We start from the raw sequence: 19833 nt of genomic DNA on the forward strand, positions 1-19833 counted from the left end.
ATTGCAGGCTAGTTGTGCCAACTGCCAGTAGTTCAATTCTCACCAGCTCAAGGTTGACTCAACATTCCATCCTTCCAAGGTTGGTAAAACGAGGACCCAGATTGTTGGGGGCAAATAGGTTGACTCTGTAAACCGCTTAGAGAGGACTGTAAAGCACCGTAAAGTGGTATATAAGTCTAAGTGCTGTTGCTGATGCTAATCAGAAGTCCATCCTGATCATCACATAGAAACTGACTTTCCCTTTAACAGAATCGCAAAATAACATGTGAACATATTTATATGTCTGCATAGGAACATATACCAAAGAATGTAGCTGTCTTAATTATCTTCATTAGCTTGATGGATATCAATTGTATATATATTGTTTAAGGAATGTCAGCCATATGTTTGTTGATCCCCAATCAAAACCCCTGAAAACGGAACAAAAATTTGAAGGAAAAGAAAATATTAGCTGCCTGGATGCAACACACTTTCCACATTCATACAGAAAATACTGTAATTACTGTATATTTTAGCTTTGGTTACGTTCTGAACTATTTTACTTTGTTCTTTCTAAGCCGTGTTTTCAGAAATTCCTTCTCTCCTAGCTAAGACAGGCCCAGAGCAGGTGCTGAAATTCACCAGTGAATTTCACCCATTAAGTATTAATTACTATGCAGTCAGGAAGATAATTAATAGCCTGTAGTTCTCAGAGTTAATAATGAATCAGAAATGCAGTTTCAACAAGGTTTTTTTTCCGTCTAACATCTTTCCCAACTTGGTGCTTTCAAGATGTGATGGTTGAATAAGGATTCTCTCGTCTTCAGCTCCTGGTAATGACATTGTATGGATTTTTGTGGCCGTGTAGAATTGGTCAAAAGGGACACAGTGGCTCAGTGGCTAAGAGGCTGAGCTTGTCAATCAGAAAGGTCGGCAGTTTGGCGGTTCCATGCCCCTTTGATGTTGAGTCATGCCGGCCACACGACCACAGAGACGTCTTCGGACAGTGCTGGCTCTTTGGCTTTGAAACGGAGATGAGTATCGCTCCCTAGAGTCGGGAACGACTAGCAGATATATGCGAGGGGAACCTTTACCTTTTACTAGAATTGGTCAAAAAGCTTTCAAATATAGCACTGTGGCTGCCATTTTGCCTTTTTTTATCATATCCTGCAGATATTCTAGGTTTGCCTCTGCCTTGTTCTAGATTTTTTTTCCTGGGAATATAGAAGCGGTTCATTGAAGAGTGTTTCAGTTTGGATCGATGTCGCTCAACCTTTTCACTTGGATCTTACGCTTGTACAGGTGGGGTTACTAAACGTAACAACTGTCCTGACCTAGGCTTCCTCAAAAAGTACGAAGCAAAACCCCTTTTATTAAATGAAAGTGAATTCCTCCCATTCACATTCAGAAAAGGCCTGGCAAACAGTCTTTCAAAGGTGAAGTTATGACCACAGACCTTATCTAGCTTGGAAAGCTGCCATGTGAATATTTTCCAAACGCAGTGCTTTGCAAGGAAAGACTTTGGCACAGAATCTCTGAGATTCATGGATAGATCTTCACACTCCTGAAACCAACAAATGAACGAATAAATGAATTGTTTCTGCAAAAGCCTACTCCCCTTTCGCTCCTCTTTTATTTCCTCTGGGAGGGGCCATTCACCTGTGGCTTTACTCCCAAGTTGACCCTGGTTTCTTAGCTGTTCCCTTCGTCTGGCAGCTCTGCGCATGCGCACATTGGGAACAGGCTGCAGCTGTTCTTCTGCCTCACTGCTGTCTACAGGGCGGGGCATAACCTTTTCCTAGGGGGTCACAGCAACACTTGTAATAACAACACAAATAATTCATACACCATTCGAAAGCCCATCAAAAACTGAGTTTATTGACACGATTTAATAGTCAGTATGACCACCATTAGCCCTTCGAACAGCATTCAAACGAGGTGGATAAGAACACAACAAATCTTCAAACAGTTCCGTTCAATTTTCCAGATTTTTCAACACAGTTTCCAAATTCATTCTCAAAGTTTCAACCGAATATCGATTTTGACCTTGCTCCTGAATCATCAGAGCTTCCACTTCATCCTTAATTATGGCCCCAATGTTCTCTGCCGGATTGAGATCTGGCGAATTGAGATCTGGCTCCAGCATCGCGAGCCTCTCGAAAGGCAATGCATTTTATTCTGTCAATGATCCTTTGTTCTTCCGAATCGAATTTTCCAGCCATTCTTAAAGCAAATTTAACATTTAATAGCTCATTCAATTCAGTTTTTTATGGGCTTTAAAATGAGGTGTCGCGGAAGTTGTAAACTGCTGTCGATCTTGCTGTGACCCCCTAGGAAAAGGTTATGCCCCGCCCTGTAGATCTGAAGGCAGCTGATAACTGGCATACGGCTCTGGCCCCCTCTCTGCCTCCGACACAGAGCCCTCGTCAGAGTCTTCCCCAGACTCCAGGACTGGACTATGTTCTTCCCCAACCTCCTCACTGTCCGACTCTGCTGCCAGCTTCGCAGGCCACTGGCAGGCCACAACAACAACTGCAATGATTTATTTAGATGTGGAGAGACCACTTGGCCCATAGAAATGGCCAAGAGTTAAACACAACTGAATGGATAACATCATCCTCAAATAAATAAAATAAATGATGTTAGCAAATAAACAAGCACCTTCATCTTTCCAAAGCCTTCCACCTTGCACAGTAAAGGTTCATTTACTGACTATTCAAAGTTACAACGGCCCTGGGGAAAAAAGCAACTTGGGACCGTTTTTCTCACTTATGACCACTGCAACATCCCCATAATGATCACGTGATCAAAATTCGGACCTTTGGCAACTGACTCATATTTGTGACGGTTGCAGTGTCCCGGGGTTATGCGATGCCCTTTGGCGACCTCCTGACAAGCGAAGTCAAGAGGGGAAGGGAGATTCACTTAACAACCGGATTACTAACTTCACAGCTGGAGTGATTCACTTAATCACAGTATTGAAGAAGGTCGTAAAATGGGACAAAACTGACTTAACAAATGTCTCACTTAGCAGTATAAATCTTGGACTCCATTGCGGTCATATGTCAAGGACTCCTATATTGTCACTTTTTCGATGTCGTTGTAACTGTGAACGGTCACTAAATGAACTGTTGTAAGTCGAGGACTACCTGTAGGGGAGTCTCGGGGGTCAAAAATATCGAGTTAGTGACTGCCACCCTTCAGCAAACTCCGATTCCTTGTTTGGTGTGTTGCACCTCATACGCATAAAATTCACATGGTGTTGCGGCTATTTCGACTTCTTTGCCCCCTTCCTGCCCTTCTTATAATCTCTTGAAATTGCTGCAATGGCTCTGATTCTGACAGCAAAGGTGGTCCTCGACCTACAGCAGTTCATTTAGTGACTTATGACCATTTTTCACACTTACGACCATTGTCGCCTCCCTACAGTCCCGGGATGAAAATTCAGAGCCTTGGCAACTGGCTCACATTTATGATGGTTAAGGGTCTCAGGGTCATAGAATCCCCTTTTGCGACCTTCTGACAAGCGAAGTCGAGGAAGAAGCCAGATTCCCTAAACAACTGTGTTACTGATTCACTTAACAACAGTGGCAAAAAAAAACCCTAATAAAACGGGACCAAACTCATTTCACAACTGTCTCACTTAACAACATAAATTTTGGCCTGAATTGCGGTTGTAAGTCGAGAACTGCTACAACCATTGGGACTAGAACTTTCCTTGCTAAGCCAAGATGTTGTTGAGTTAGACACGCTCAATTTGGAGTTTTTTTCGCCACACTTCAGCAAACCACTGTGGTTGTTAAGTGATTCATGTGGTCACTAAGTGAATCTGGTTTCTGCCAGTGACTTTGCTTGTCAGTGGTCAGATCAAAAGGTTGCAAATGGCATTCACGTGATGGGAATGGGATACAACCGTTGTAAATTCATTCCATTGGCCAAACTTGAATTTTGATCATGCGACCATGAGGATACTGTGATTGTCATATGTGTGAGGACCGGTCCTAAGTCACATCAATCATTCCTTAAAATGAAGACATGCAGTCCTCGACTTACGACCACTGTTGAGCACAACCTTTATGTGGCTAAGTGAGACATCTGTTAAGGGAGTTTTGCCCCATCTTGCCATTTTCCTTGCCACCATTGTTAACTGAATCACTGCGTAGTTAAGTTAGTCACATGGTTGTTAAGTGAATCTGTCTTTCCCCTGTACTTTGCTCATCAGAAGGTCACAAAATGGGATCCTGTGACCCCGGAACACTGCAACCGTCATAAATGTGACTCAGTTGTCAAGCATCCGAATGTAAATCACGTGACTATGGGGATGCTGGAAGGGTTGGAATAAAATTCTTTATTGGCCAAGGAATTTGGCTTGGCTGCAGATGCTCTCGGTGTACATAAAAAGAGAAGATACATTCTGTAGAGTAGAGTAGAGTAGAGTAGAGTAGAGTAGAGTAGAGTAGAGTAGAGTAGAGTAGAGTAGAGTAGAGTAGAGTAGAGTAGAGTAGAATAATGGAATGAGAATAGAATAGGAAATAGTGTAGTGTAGTGTTGAGTAGGATAGCGCAGGACAGAATAGAATAGAATAGAATAGAATAGAATAGAATAGAATTCTTTATTGGCCAAGGGTGAATGGACACACAAGGAATTTGTCTTGGCTGCAAATGCTCTTGGTGTATATAAAAAGATAAGATACATTCTATAGAGTAGAGTAGAGTAAAGTAGAGTAGAGTAGAGTAGAGTAGAGTAGAATAATGGAATGATAATAGGATAGGAAATAGTGTAGTATAGTGTTGAGTAGGATAGTGCAGGACAGAATAGAATAGAATTCTTTATTGGCCAAGGGTGAATGGACACACAAGGAATTTGTCTTGGCTGCAGATGCTCTCGGTGTATATAAAAAGACAATATACATTCTATAGAGTAGAGTAGAGTAGAGTAATGGAATGAGAATAGAATAGGAAATAGTATAGTGTAGTGTTGAGTAGGATAGGGCAGGGTAGAATAGAATAGAATAGAATGGAATGGAATAATGGAATGAGAATAGAATAGAATAGAATATTGGAATGAAGAATAGAATAGAATGGAAAATAGTGTAGTATAGTGTTGGGTTGAATAGAATAGAATAGAATAGAATAGAATTCTTTATTGGCCAAGCGTGATTGGACACCCAAGGAATTTGTCTTGGGTGCATATGCTCTCAGTGTATATAAAAAGACAAGATACATTCTATAGAGTAGAGTAGAGTAGAGTAGAGTAGAGTAGAGTAGAGTAGAATATTGGCCAAGTGCAATTGGATGCACAAGGAATTTGTCTTGGGTGCTTATGCTCTCAGTGTACATAAGGAGAATAAAATACATTCATCAAGAATAAAAGAATAGAACACTTAGTGATAGTCATAGGGTACAAATAAGCAATCAAATCATACTAGAAAACAATCAATATAAATCGTAAGGGTAGAAGCAACAAAGTTACAGTCATGCAGTAATAAGCGGGAGGAGATGGGTGACAGACGGTCATCACTTTTTTCAGTGCCGTTGTAACTCCCGTCACTAAATGAACTGTTGTAAGTCGAGGACTCCCTGCAGTTGCTCAGCTGAGGGCTTCCTGCACAAACCAGAGTGGCTGGAGTCACCTATTGGCTAAAGCCCTATTAAATAGATTGCATATTTTTGGCTCTAGGGGAGCAAACAGATCAATCACATTAAGAGCCGACCTGACAAGTTGGGGGAGCCCAGAAAAGCTGAGAATCCGGGTCTCCCTCATATCCCAAGCTCCTCGAACTTTGGCAGCGCTCTGCACACTCCCAGACACCATTCTCCCCAATTTCCAAGCCTAAATAAATTCTCTTAATTAGCCACATCCAGGGTCAATCAAGAGAGCGCCGCGGGGCATCGCCTGGGACCCCCAAGTGGCTCCTTTGCAAGGGTCCAGAAGCGCGTTGCTGGAGGGGGCGGATAAGCAGAGCTTTATTTCCCCCCTCCTCCCCATCCCCTCCCCCGCCCCATCCGTCCGTCCGGGTCTGCCTCGGGAAGCGCGGAGCCCGTGCAGGTGCATCCGTCGCCCGGGGGCCAACGCGCTCAGCTTCCCAGCCGGGCGAGACCCAGCGGCGGCTTTTTCGGGGGGCGGGCACCGGGCGCCGTGTGCACCGGGCGGGGCGGCTTTTGCACCCGCTCCCCGCCGGGGAAATAAATAGCGGCCGTGCGCGGCTCTCCACCTCACTGGATGCGCATCTTCGCCTGAGTCTCTTTGCATCAACCGGAGCCCCGAGACCCAAAGCGCCCGCATGGATTCCGAAGACTGCTCGTGCTTCAGCGGTGCGGCTCCGCCTGGCCTTCCCGCCATCCCTTCTCTGCCCTTCTGCTTGGAGAGGGGAGGAGGGGGAGAGAAAGAAAGAGACAGAGAAAGAGAAGGAAAAAGGAGAAAAGAGAGAAAGAAAAAGAGAGAAAGAGGAAGAGAAAGAGGAAGAGAAAGAAAAAGGAGAAAAGAGAGAAAGAGAGAAAGAGAGAGAAAGAGAAAAAGACAAGGGAGAGAGAGAGAAAGAGAGAAAGAGAAAGAAAGAGACTGACAGAAAAAAGAGAGGAGAAAAGTGTAGAGAGGAAAAGAAAGAGACACACAGAGAATGAGAGTGAGAGAAAGAGAGAGAGAATGAGAGGAAGAGAAAAGAGAGAAAGAGAGAGAAAGAGAGAGAGAAAGAAAGAAAGAAAGAAAGAAAGAAAGAAAGAAAGAGAAAGAAAGAAAAAGAGTAGGAGAGAGAAAGAGAAACTGACCTGGGCTCTGCTTTTGGGGGTCACCTGCTTTCCTTCCCGGGGTTGCGTTCTCATGTTCAAGATGCATCTCGATGGGGGAGCTCAGCGGCTGGTAGCTTTCCTGGGGGCTCTTAGCTGTGGGACCCACCAAGAAAATCCCTTCTCTGCTTCCTCCGCCTCTTTTCAGACTTTGGGACCCAGTAGCCAAGGGCAAGCTCGGGGGTTGTGAGTTGCCATGGGCATCCTTGCTTGGGTGAAGGAGCGGTCTCCCCTTAACACACACACACACACACACACACACTATTCCTTCTTAGGTTGACTTGGAGAGGTTGCTTGCCAAGGTTAGAACGCATCCCAGAGCATCCCGGAGTCCTTGCGGGTTTATGTTGAAAGTGATCTTTTGTCTTGTTTGTGTTCCAAAGGTAATTGTGTGTCTTGTTTTTGTTTTGCAGGTGGGGTGTGCTCCTGTGGCAACAACTGTCAGTGTAAAAATTGTAAATGCAAATCCTGCAGGAAAAGTGAGTACTGTCATTTGCTTCCTAAATGTTTCACCTTCTCTCCTTTCAAGTTGCGGTTGTGTCTTTCTTACGAAGTGTGCGTGGAGTTGCAGTCACACAACATCCTTGCCAGGGTGGTCCCACTAACCATCATTTATTCAGTTAACCCAATCTATGTTATATGGGGCACCAAACCGTTCAAACAAGATGCGAGGCTATCAAAAATGGGTATGATCATTTTATCTATGGAGATTCTCAATTATCCAGGTCAGGAGTCCCCAAACTTGGCAACTTTAAAACTTGTGGACTTCAGAAGTCTTAAAGTTGCCAAATTTGGGGACCTCAGCTCCAGGTCAGCTGGAGTTACTTGGGTTTTTCCAGTGAAAATGTTTCGCTTCTCATCCAAGAAGCTTCTTCAGTTTTAACCAACTAGTCTATTGAGAAATGAATTAGAACTGTGGAAGCTTCTTGGATGAGAAGTAAAATGTTTTCAAGGGGAAAAAACCCAAGGAAGTCCAGTTGCTTTTGGGAAAAAGCACTTTTGATCGTTTCATCCTCATATAAGACTTTTTGCCTGACTTATCTTCCAAAGTTGTCTAACGCAAACCCCCAAATTCCCAACAACCTGTTCCTTTTTTTAAAAGGGCAAACTCTCAACTTTTTATTGCTGGTTATTAAATTATGCTGCTTAATTTAATTGCTGGATTAAACTACTTTGGAGAGTGCAGGATGGGATGAATCATAAATTAACCCAATGGAGTATGTGGTCTGTACTGCTAAATATTTAACTAAGGTTAATGCCACACTTAGCACGTGGCACAAATGTGGGCATTGTTTTCTCCCTGATTAAATGTCCTGCGAACAGACAGGATCCAATACATGGAAAACGGCTGGTTGGGGAATTCTGGGAGTTGAAGTCCACAAGTCTTAACATTGTCAGATTTGGGGACTCTGGTCCATATAATAGAGGTAACATTTCTCCAGGACCAGCACATAAAATGGTTAGTAAGCATGCTCGCCAGAATTTAAAATATTTGCTCCCAAAATTACAGGTAGTCTTTGACTTGTGACTGTGTTACAATTGCAGCATTTGCTTAATAACCACTGCAAAAAAAAGGACAATAAAATTGGATCAGTCACATGAGTGACCTGATTTATGGACCTCATGAGTTACAACTGTCTCATTATGGTCATACCTCGAGGCAGGGGTGGGTTTCAACCGGTTCGCGGCGGTCCCCGCGAACCGGTTGGTCGGCGAACCCAGAAGTAAGTAACTTCTGGGAATGGCGAAGGGCCCACGCGCCCGCCCGCGGTCCTTACCGGTCTTTGAAGGCTTCTACGCTTCCACGCAGGCTCATGGCACATACAGCACCTGCACGATTCTCCGCGAGCAGCTGGATGGCACATACAGCACCTGCGCGAGTCTCCGCAAGCAGCTGGAGCATCGCGCAGACGCTAAGACGCATGCGTTAACTGCGCGCGTGCACGAGGACACCGCCGGCCCCGTTCCAACTGAACCGGTTGGAACGGGATTAGCAACCCACCTCTGCCTCGAGGGGTTATGAAGGCAGCCCATTCCTGAGAGCCAGATTGGTTAAGCTAGAAACCAGGAGACCGTGAGTTCTAGTCTCACCTTGGGCCAGTCCCTTTCTCTCAGCCCTAGGAAGCAGGCAATGGCAAACCACTCGCCAAGAATACTCCAGGGGCTTCTCCACGCAGCTGCCAAGAATATACTCTTGTTTTGGAGGCACCCTCCAAAAATCACCATTGCTGTAAGGAAAGATAGAGAACATTATGTGGAAGGATTAAGAAGGAATGTTTTAATAATTAAGATTCTGTGGTGCTTTAGATCCAGTTCTAAAAGAGGGGAACTAGAGAGTACAGTCAGAGCAGATGAAACATCTGCCTTCAATCTTTTAAGGTTTCTTTCGAAGATTTGCAAACAGGTGTTCCTGCACCAAAACACCTTTAGGAAGCTGCATTCAAAGTGCCGTTCTTTAGCCCTATTAATTCCAATTACCCTACAAGCCTGCAGCTAAACTGCAACTGCATTGCTCAAAGTCAACGCAGAGATAATTATGTACAACTTAATTTCTACGGGGAGGCTGTGCTAAAGCCTCTCCAGTCCAACACATCATAAAATCATGGCGGTTAGATTTGGACTTGACTTAGTGAAGTTAAAACAATGAGGGTTAGTTCAGGACACGATGGGGAATAGAATTGTTGAGCGGGATGGGGCAACCCCACATCATGTGATCCCACGATTTGCTTCCACTTGGTTTGAGTAAACCACAGGTAAGTTGGCTCCCTGTGCACCAAGTCTTGGCTTGGAGTAAAGTCTATCCAGGGATGGTTAACCTTTTTGGCAAGGAGTGCCGAAACTGGAGTGCACCAGAACCCAGAAAAGAGCAGCTGGCTGGGGCACATGCGGGTGGTGGCCAGCTGCTCTTACTTGTTCCATCACGCACATGTACGCCAGGCAGCTGCTCTCCTCCGGGTGTTGGCATGCACATGCGTGCCGGCCAACTGGTCTTCGTGTGACCCAGTGGTGGGTTTCAAAATTTTTTAGAACCTCTTCTGTAAGTAGGTCTGTGGAAGTGACTTGTTAGCCATGTGACTAGATGGGAATGGCTTGCCAGTCATGTGACCAGGTGGGAGTGGCTTACCAGCCATGTGACGGGTGGGAGTGGTCAACTTGTAAAATGTGGTGAAACTCACTTAACAACTCTCTTGCTTAGCAACCAAAATGTTGGTTCAAGAACTCTGGCATTGAAGTGTGCAAGTCTTAAAACTGACAAGTTACAAGACCCTTGCACCCGTAACCTTTTAGGAAAAGAAACCCAGGGTTGTTCAAACTTGATAGCTTTAAGACTTGTGGACTTCAACTCCCAGAATTCCTCCTCCAGTCATGTTGGCTCAGGAACTCTGGCATTGAAGTGTGCAAGTCTTAAAGCTGTCAAGTTACAAGACCCTTACACCCCTAACCCTTTAGGAAAAAAAAACCAGGGGTTTTCAAACCTGACAGCTTTATGACTTGTGGATTTCAACTCCCAGAATTCCTCCTCTCGCTCTTCATTTTGATGATGTGCAGATGGACGGGGGGGGGGGGGGGAGGGAGCTGGAACCGGTTCTAAATGGCCCTGTAAATTTGTGAAACCTCTTCTATAGAAGAGGTTAGAACTGGCAGGAACCCACCCCTGCCTGGAACACAGAAGAGAGCAGCTGGCCAGTGCATATGCACACTGGACCAGTGTCTGGCGCTCATGCGCACACCAGAAGAGCAGCTGGCGATGGCGCGCATGCCCATAGAGGGGGCTCTGTGTGCCACCTCTGGCACATGTGCCATAGGTTTACCATCACCACTGGGCTCTGTAGGGCATGCCAATGGTCATAAAGTAGATGGGGTTAGATGCCAGTGGGATGATATATTCAGGTTGGTTAAGGGATCAAACAACATAAAACATTTTTGCAAACATTAAGACACACTGTTTATTCCATAAAGCCCTAATTTTATTTTATTTTATTTTATTTCTCTACTCATTCTGGGACCTGTGAAAGTGTTGGAGGTTTATCTTTGGTCTATGGGATGTGTTTTTGGGGACCCCTGGCATGTCTTTTTTTTTTTTTTTACTAACCATGATACTCAGGTTCACAGCCCACTAAACCTAAATTGTACAATGTGAGTTCCAACATATTGTTTGGGCTTAATGTCTGTGAATCCAGTACCTCTACCTCTTCGTTCAGATGACTTTTTATGACTTGAGCTACAGTAGGATAGGATGCTGAATTTTTATTAAATTTCAAAAAAAGAATAAAATACTTTTAAGGGGAAAAAATGAAAAAGAAAGGGAAAAGAGTAGGAAAGAAGCAACATTGGGGAACTTTAGGGAAAAATGCTGTAGAGCTAAATCTTACAGCTTTAAAAGCTATACTGCTAAAAAAAAGAACTTATAGAGGTATAAAAGCTATAGGAAAAGATAACATTTGACTTTCTTTGATAGAGATAAAACTTTTGAACTCAGTAACCCTTTGAACTAGAATAAACCACAGCAAACAGCACTTCTATCACCAGGAACAAATCTAATAATCAAAAAGCAGGATTAAAATTGCATTTCAGTGTCAAACAAGTCTTTGTCTCTCTCTCCCCACCTCTCTCTCCCGGGGGGGGGGGGGCGGTCCCAAATAGAAATGAAGCTAGATGAAGTCCTTCTTTTAACCAAAGAAGTACATTTTGCCATCTCCAACAACCCCATTTCACAATTCATTCTCCCCTTGTGGGCCTATGATGAAAAATACGTCTAGTCTAACAAAGAGAAGAACTATGATAGCAATCTTCCACTATTTGAGGGGCTGTTCCAAAGAAGAGGGAGTCAACCTATGCTCCAAAGCATCTGAGAGCAGGCCAAGAGGTAATCGGTGGAAGATCATTAAAGAGAGATTGAACCTGGAAATAAGGAGGAAATTTCTTCGTAGTGGGAACAATTAACCAGTGGAACAGAAGTTGCCTTCAGAAGTTGTGGGTGCTCCATCATTGGAAGTTTCCAAGGAGACATGTAGAACCATTTGAATCCAGGTATAGGATCTCTTCCTTGACCCGGAGGTTGGCCTACATCTAGAAGACCTCCAAGGTCCTTCCCAACCCCATTATTCTATGTTCTTCCATCCCTATGTGCGTACAAAAGCCTCACTGCTATTGTCACATATAAAAACAAAGGTCCATTTTGTTTTTTCGATCCGTTTGTCCATCAAACCTCCGAGAAATTCAACTGAGCATTCAGCTTGTCAACTTGTAAAACATTTCCATGACTATTATCAAGTTGACAGGGAAAAGGGAGGGAGAATTCCATGCATACCTTCAACCAGGGTCGTATCTCAGATTTCTACAGCAGGCGTGCGAGGCACGCAAAACAGCCCGCTGCAGCACCTCATTTGGTGGATATGATTTATGACACAGACTGAGGGGAGGCAAGACACGGGGGTAAAAGTCAGACACCGGGGGTAAAAGTCAGACACTGTTAACCAGAAATCAGATTCGGCTCCGCAGAAGAACATGCCAAAATGTTGCTTCTAATAAAGGACTGTATTTCTTTCAAACTTTGTCTGGAGGCTCGTAAATTAATCAGGGCATCTTTTGGGAGCTTCACTCGGCTTCAGGATTCTCTGTGTTGAAGGTTGAGGCTGACATTTTCCCATTCTCTTTTTCAGGCTGCTGCTCCTGTTGCCCAGTGGGGTGTGCCAAGTGTGCCCAAGGCTGCATTTGCAAAGGCCAACCTTCCACCAAATGCAGCTGCTGCAAGTAAAGAGAAGCTGGCTACAGCAGTCTTGAACATATATTTGCCCGCAGAAACGTCATGTTGATGTTCGGTCCTATTTTTGCTATTGCATGCTCTCCCCATTAGTTGTGAAAGTAAAACAACGCTGAGACAGTAATAAAGCCATGTATGTATATAAGAAATGTTTGCGGTGTTTTGGCCTTGGCCTTTGCCAACGGACCAGCAGGAGGCGCTGATAGGCATGAGATGCTCTGCTCCCGTTAGGAATCTGCTCTTAAATGGAAGTTCTATTAACGGCTATATTTCACATATAACCAACCAATTTCGTTGTATTTAAGTACAATGACAATAAAGATTATACTTACTTATCATAAATTTTTTTTGGCAACCAATTGCAAGGTACTAACTCCTGTTTAAAAATAAAATGATTTTCAACACCTAAAATGTGTCCACTGGCTTTATTCCTAGTCAGCAATGCTGTGAATTGGTAGATACGGTATCTTCCAACCCAATTATTCTATCTTCTAGATTAGCTGCCTTCATGAATAAAAATTCTGTGTGGGTATGCATTGGAAGAGTTATCACCAAAGATGTAACACTAATCATTTCCAAACTGCAGTTCAGGACTATGGAGAAGTTAGGGAGTTCTTACCTCTCCTTTTTTCTTGTTCTTCTTCAATTGCTAAGTCATATGCAGCTTTTCATAATCCCATGGACCATAGCTCTCCTCCACTTTCTCCCGGAGTTTGCCCAAATTCACATTCCTTGTGTTGATGACACTATCTAACCATTTCATCTTCTGCTGTCCCCTTCTCCTTTTGCCTTCCGTCTTTCCCAGCATCAGGCTCTTCTCTAGTGAGTCCTTCCTTCTCATTTGGTGGCAGCTGAATGGACTTGTTTACACCCAGGCAAGGTCAACCGTCCCAGAATACCAGATAGGTGAAAACACTTGAAGATGTGCCCTACATGACACCGTATGGGTTGGGGATTGGACATTCAGCCTGTGTCCTTCCGTGGGGGAGGTATTTGGGGATACTTTCAACATGTAACTTTCGCGCCTTTTGCTTCAGATCCTGCTTTTCTTTTCTTGCTATCCTTTCAAACTCAAGCAAAAGTACCTCTTCTCTACAAACATGGAGTTGGGTTTTTTTTTCTTTCTTGGGTTCTGAACAGAGGCACACCTGACAGAGGCCTCAAATGCAGTTGTTGCCACCATCTTGACTTGTTTGACTTGATGGAGGATGACTTCCATCTCCCCATGGATCCTGTTTAGGTCAGGGATGTCCATTGAAAGCCAAAATTACCAGAAGGACAATCACAGTGAATGGGTCCCAAGACACTTCTTGAAGCCCAGATCTTATCTTCTTATCTTCTTATCTTCTCTCCCTTAGGCAGGCTGCCCTTCTAAATTCCATATTGGGTGTCCTAAAAAACCCTGTGAGGAATACGTGGGCCCAGAGGTTTACATGGGAAAAGGTGTGAGGAGACTCCATTTTAGTTTCCAGCACGGAAATTTCCCTTTTAAAAGGTTCGATTCTGAATTTTCAAGAAAATGTATTGGTTCCTTTCTGGTTCCAACCAGGTCTAACTGGTGGTCTACTTTGAGTATCCTATGAGGTAAAAAGTTAAGAAAAAAGCCACCTACTACGCTGATGCTGGATTCGCATTTCCAAGCTTATCTTTTTGTAATGATGCCGTGTGCATAATTTGAAAGCCAGTTTGGTGTAGTGGTTAAGCCACTAGTCTGGAAAGTAGAAGACAGCGAGTTCTAATCCTCCCACAGGCATGAAATCAGATGAATGATTATAAGACAATCACTCCCATTTGGGCTTAAGTAGAAGACAACCAGGATCAACCACTTCCAGAAATCTTGGCATAAAAACTGCAGGAACCAGTCCAGGCAGTCACCAGCGTTGACAGACATTTAAACATTTAAAAACTAAACCTATCCTGTTGTACAACTTTAGCTAATTCTTTAACTCAATTAAATGAGTTGTGCACTCTTATTAAAAATTAAACATGCTGGTTGCCCACTACTAAAGTAAAGGTAAAGATAAAGGTTCCCCTTCCCCTAGGTGCTAGTCGTTCCTGACTCTAGGGGGCGGTGCTCATCTCCGTTTCAAAGCCGAAGAGCCAGCGCTGTCCGAAGATGTCTCCGTGGTCATGTGGCCGGCATGACTAAACCCCGCAGGCGCACGGAACATTGTTGCCTTCCCACCAAAGGTGGTTCCAATTTTTCGAACTGCTAGGTTGGCAGAAGCTGGGACAAGTAACGGGAGCTTGCTCGGTTACGCGGCACTAGGGATTCAAACCGCTGAACTGCCGACCCTTCTGATCGACAAGCTCAGCGTCTTAGCCCCTGAGCCACCATATTATTTATTTACTGGCTGCGGAATTCTGGGAGTTGAACTCCACAACTCTTAAAAGTGGCAAAGGTTGGACACATCTTCACTAAAGTACGTCACGTTTTGATGGTGAGTTATGGCCACCCATCTGGGCCACATTTGGGTCACATCTGGGCCACATTTTGGTGGCCCAGATGGGTGGCTGGCAAGAGGTTTCTGGCAAGATGTGAGGCTTTTCACCTTTTCCTGGCATCCTGTAAAGGGAAATTTGTTGAATTAGGACTTTTGGCTACCCAGGGAAAACTTCTGACCTCTGATCCAGGAAATGTCTGGCTCAGTTTGAGGTTCTTTCAGGTGAAAGTTTATGGTGGAAATATCCTGCCAAATATTTTTTTTCTGCCACACACACACAAACACACACCAAAGAGAAGCGATAGAAAAAAAACACCATAAGGAAGGTTGAGACATTGGGAGAATCCCAAATCTACGCCTTTTCAGAGCAAAACCAGCTGAGCTGAATGCGATTTCAAAACAGTCCTCAACCTTTTAATCTTTGGTTTAGTGAGAGTTTGAAGATGCAACAGTACTGAAAAATGTGCCGTATGATCGGGTTTTTTTCCCACACTTACGACCCCCGGCAGCATCCCCATGGTCATGTGATCAAAATTTAAATGCTTGGCAACAGGGCTCATATTTATGACGGTTGCCAGGTCCAGAGGTCTCGTGACCCTCTTCTGCAGCCTTCTGATAAGCAAAGTTATGGGGAAGTCAGATTCACTCAACAACCGTGTTGCAAATTTAACTGCAGCGATTCGCTTAACAACTGTGGCAAGAGAGGTCATCAAATGGTGCAAAACTCGCTTATCTTGCTTAGCAATAGATATCTGGGGCTCCATTATGGTCATCAGTCCAGCACTACCTGTAGGCGCCTTTTCAACTCAGCTGTAGGTTTTTGTCAGCACAAACTGTTGGAACCACCTACAAAAGATTCAGGATTTTTCCTCTAAACTTTTTTCTTCTACCGGAGTCCTGTAGCAGTTCCTGTGCTTCAAGGGGGGTTTTCTTCTCTTTTTTTAAAAAGATCAGTCTTTTACATGCGGATCAGGGGGGTCTAAAGTTATCTTGGAGATTTGAAGATTTTGGATCAGCAGGAGAAAAAGACTGAACAAGTTTATCTTTAAGTTCTGTATGCAGGAATAGAGGAGAGGAGAGGAGGAATGGAATAGAATAGAATAGAATAGAATATGGAATGGAGTAGAGTAGAGTAGAGTAGAGTAGAGTAGAGTAGAGTAGAGTAGAGTAGAGTAGAGTAGAGTAGAGTAGGAATAGAATAGAATATGGAGTGGAGTAGAGTAGAGTAAGAATAGAGTAGAGTAGAGTAGGAATAGAATAGGAATAGAATAGAATAGGAATAGAATAGAATAGGAATAGAATAGAGTAGGAATAGAATAGAGTAGGAATAGAATAGAGTAGAGTAGGATAGAATAGAGTAGGAATAGAATAGAATAGAGTAGGAATAGAATAGAACAGAATAGAAGTAAGAGTAGGAGTAGAGAAATGAAAGAGACTAAAAGAATAGAGAGAGTAGAAGAAAGAAGAGAAGAGAAATAAGAGAGTAAGAATAGAGAGTAGAGAAAGAAGAGAGGAAGAGAAAGAAGAGAGGGAGAGTAGAGTAGAATAGAGAGAGTAGAGTAGAGCAGAACAGAACAGAAGATTGTAAAATGAGATTGGACACTTACGAATTTGTCTGTGGTGCACAAGTCTCAGTGTACCTACAACAAGTGATAGGTCATAGATCATAAATCATACCATAGTCACAATCAATTGTGAGATACAAGTGATTATTCATAGATACCATAGGAGAAGATAGTAGGAAAGAAGAGAAAGGATGAGAAGATGAGGATAATAGCATACAACCTACTACATTGGTAATCTTTAGGCCCAAGACAGTGCTATCTTAGGTGATTTGTTTGGTTTTTCATTCATTCCACAGCTACTATATCTTCCTCCCTCCCTCCCTTTCTTTTTTGCCAAGAAGAGAGAACTTTTAAGTCAAAATCTCATCTTGATAGAGCTGATAAACCAGACCTTTTCTGTAAGGTGGCTGGTGGTTCTTTCCTATAACAAAAAATCCCTTTCTCCTTCCTTCTTCTCGCTTTCTCCTTGGGCAAATTTGGAATTGATGGCAAGAACATTCTGTACTTCTGGAGAAGTACATGCCACAAATGCTAGCTAACCATAATTATCCAATCAAATTCCTAGTAGTTAAACCTCCAAATTGTCCGTCCCCATAGCCACAGGTTTATGCTGCGTGTGTTTGAGGCTGCCAAAGATCTTCACGCTCATTCCCAATGCAGGAAAAGCTTCACTAACAGGGACAGCCTTGATTTCAGGACAAAATGTCCACATTTAAGAGCAACCTCTGTCTTCTGCAAGCTGTGGCAGAGGTGGGTATTCAGCAGGTTCTGACCATTCTGGAGAACCGGTAGTGGAAATTTTGAATAGTTTGGAGAACCAGTAAATATGGTTCTGACTGGCCCCACCCCATCTATTCTCTGCCTCCCAGTTGATCAGGAGGGAACGGATTTGCAATAACCTTCCCCTGCCACGCCCACCAAGCCACGCCCACCAAGCCACGCCCAGACAACCGGTAGTAAAATTTATGAATCCCACCACTGAAGCTGTGGCACAATGGTATCCAAAAGAAAAACCCAAAGCTTTCTAAAATGTGATTATCATCCTTGTTGTCACACATAGAAAGTATTCAGGACATCCAAGTTGGGAGTGGGACTCAAGATGGTGGCTAAAACTATGTGAACCACACTTTTTAATCTGCATAAAAGGGGGTGGGGCTTCAGTCACATGGTGTGATGCCATCTTGACTTTTTTTGACTCTTTCCAGGGGTGGAATCCTATCTCAGACTACTTTTCCTCTTTTTAACCCTTAATTTCTAAGATTGGGGCTTCATATTCATACAGTAGGTCTTCCACAGTCATTAGAACTAAACCGGGGTTCTCCAACCTTGGCAACTTGTAAGATTGTTGGACTTCAACTCCCAAAATTTCCCAGTCAGCCATGTCTATGGACTTCATGCTGGTGGGGGAACTCCCAAAATTCCCCAGTCAGCCATGTCTATGGACTTCATGCTGGTGGGGAATTCTGTGAGTTGAAATCCACAAGTCTTAAAGTTGCCAAGGTTGGAAACCCTTTGACTAATGTGGACTGGAGACTAAAGCATACGATCAACGGTTGCAGGAACTGGGCATGGCTAGTCTAGGGAAGAGAAGGACCAGGGGAGACAGGATAGCAGTCTTCCAATATTTGAGGGGCTGCCACAGAGAGGAGGGGGTCAAGCTATTTTCCAAAGCACCCAAAAGGCCAGACAAGAAATAATGGATGGAACAAGGAGAGATTCAACCTAGAAATAGGAGGAACTTTCTGACAGTGAGAAGAATCAACCCATGGAATAGAAGTTGCCAACAGAAGTTGCCTTCAGAGGTTGTGGGAGCTTCATCACTGGAGGCTTTGAAGAAGAGACTGAACTGCCATCTGTCAGAAATGGTGTAGGGTCTCCTGCTTGGTTGGGGGGTGGTGGTCTAGATGACCTACAAGGTCCCTTCCAACTCTGTTAATCTCTAATAATAATCTCTCTCTAAAGCCCAGTCTGGCTAGTGGGTTGTAGGTTTTAGTGTGTGGTATGAAGTTCACTTTCCTCAAACTGTTGCTTTCCCACGCACCCACTGGACCTACAATCCCCATCAGCTCCAGGACATCTGAGATGGATGTGTCCTCAGGGAGGGGTGGATGGGGAATGTTTTGTTACTAATTGGTATGTGGCTAAAATGTTTCTGGAATACGAGTACCATTTTAAAGATGTCTGGGAAGCATTTTTTCTGGATGATTAATTTACAACTTAACTAGTTCAGCCTAGAGAACAATCAAGAATCCTTGTCAATGGATAGACCCCATATAAAGAGATCCCCCAATGGTACCTGCTCTGGCCCTTCTTTTCCTCACTTAAAATCCTCTATAGGAAGTCCTTGACGTACAACCACAATTGGGTCCAGAATTTCTGTGTTAACCAAGGTGGTGGTAAGGCAGTTGTGCCCGAGTTTATGAACTTTTTTGTGCCACGGTTAAGTGAATCAGTGCCGTTATTAAGTGAATCACATGGCCATTAAGGAAACCCAACTTCCCACATTGAGTTTGCTTGTTGGAAGCTAGCTGGGAAATTCACGAATAGTGGATCTGTGACTCAGGATATTGCAACAGTTGTAAATACATACCAGTTGTCAATCACCCAAATTTTGGTCAGGTGGCTCTGGAGATGTTGCAACAGTCACAAGTGCAAGGACCAATTGTTAGGACAGACTTTGTGGTGCTGTTGTACCTTCAAACACTCACTAAACAAATGGTGTTGTAAGCCAAGAACATTTACACAACACACATAAACAAAACACAACAGATGAATGAGTATTCAGTTGTATTCCTGATTGGTTAGTTGTAACATTGGTTAATACTGTACTTTAGTGGCTTAGCAGGTTGTGGAAACCCAGACTGCTTTCACTAATTATCGGCCAACCCCAGAAAGAGGGTAACTCAGTAACCAAGTTAAGTTGAGCTGTGCAAACACAGTCATAGACACAGACTGCAAGGTTTGAATAGTGGTTTAACCGTGGGCATTTTAATTTTGAATGCCTTATGAAATGGTGTGATTTCTTCTACACAAACAATTCAGGGACTTTCAACTGAAGACGTATGCTGAAATTAAATGATTAAAAACCAAGAGTATCCAAGCTGGAAATTAAAGCGACATTCTACCTGAAGTTCAGGAAGTCCATACAAACATGATTTGGGTGCCGTCATTGTTTGCTTAAACTTCTACTAACTAGAGCTTTAGCTGCTGACTCATTCTTGACTCAGCACCAACCCACGTGGCCCTTTGCACACTGCACTTGCACACCGTTTTCAGAAGGGGGGCGTAGGGGTTTG

The 19833-nt window shown here is 43.7% G+C and overlaps 1 protein-coding gene across 1 annotated transcript; it reads left to right on the plus strand.

The window, feature by feature from the left end:
* The first annotated feature begins 6093 nt into the window (after nt 1-6093).
* Nucleotides 6094-12925, plus strand: LOC116517764 (metallothionein-1-like). The gene is made up of 3 exons (XM_032230918.1): nt 6094-6293; nt 7178-7243; nt 12428-12925. The coding sequence occupies exons 1-3, from the start codon at nt 6263-6265 to the stop codon at nt 12520-12522; spliced, it is 192 nt and encodes a 63-aa protein (XP_032086809.1). The 5' UTR covers nt 6094-6262; the 3' UTR covers nt 12523-12925.
* Nucleotides 12926-19833: the final 6908 nt, after the last annotated feature.

This window comes from Thamnophis elegans, chromosome 14 (genome assembly GCF_009769535.1).
Source record: "Thamnophis elegans isolate rThaEle1 chromosome 14, rThaEle1.pri, whole genome shotgun sequence".
Taxonomy (NCBI): Eukaryota; Metazoa; Chordata; class Lepidosauria; order Squamata; family Colubridae; genus Thamnophis; species Thamnophis elegans.

Excerpts from the sequence above, each read along its gene's own strand:
- LOC116517764 (XM_032230918.1), top strand. The coding sequence starts at position 6,263 with ATGGATTCCGAAGACTGCTCGTGCTTCAGCG. Across the intron at positions 6,294-7,177 it reads AGACTGCTCGTGCTTCAGCG|GTGGGGTGTGCTCCTGTGGC; the intron begins GTGCGGCTCCGC and ends TTTGTTTTGCAG. Across the intron at positions 7,244-12,427 it reads ATGCAAATCCTGCAGGAAAA|GCTGCTGCTCCTGTTGCCCA; the intron begins GTGAGTACTGTC and ends TCTCTTTTTCAG.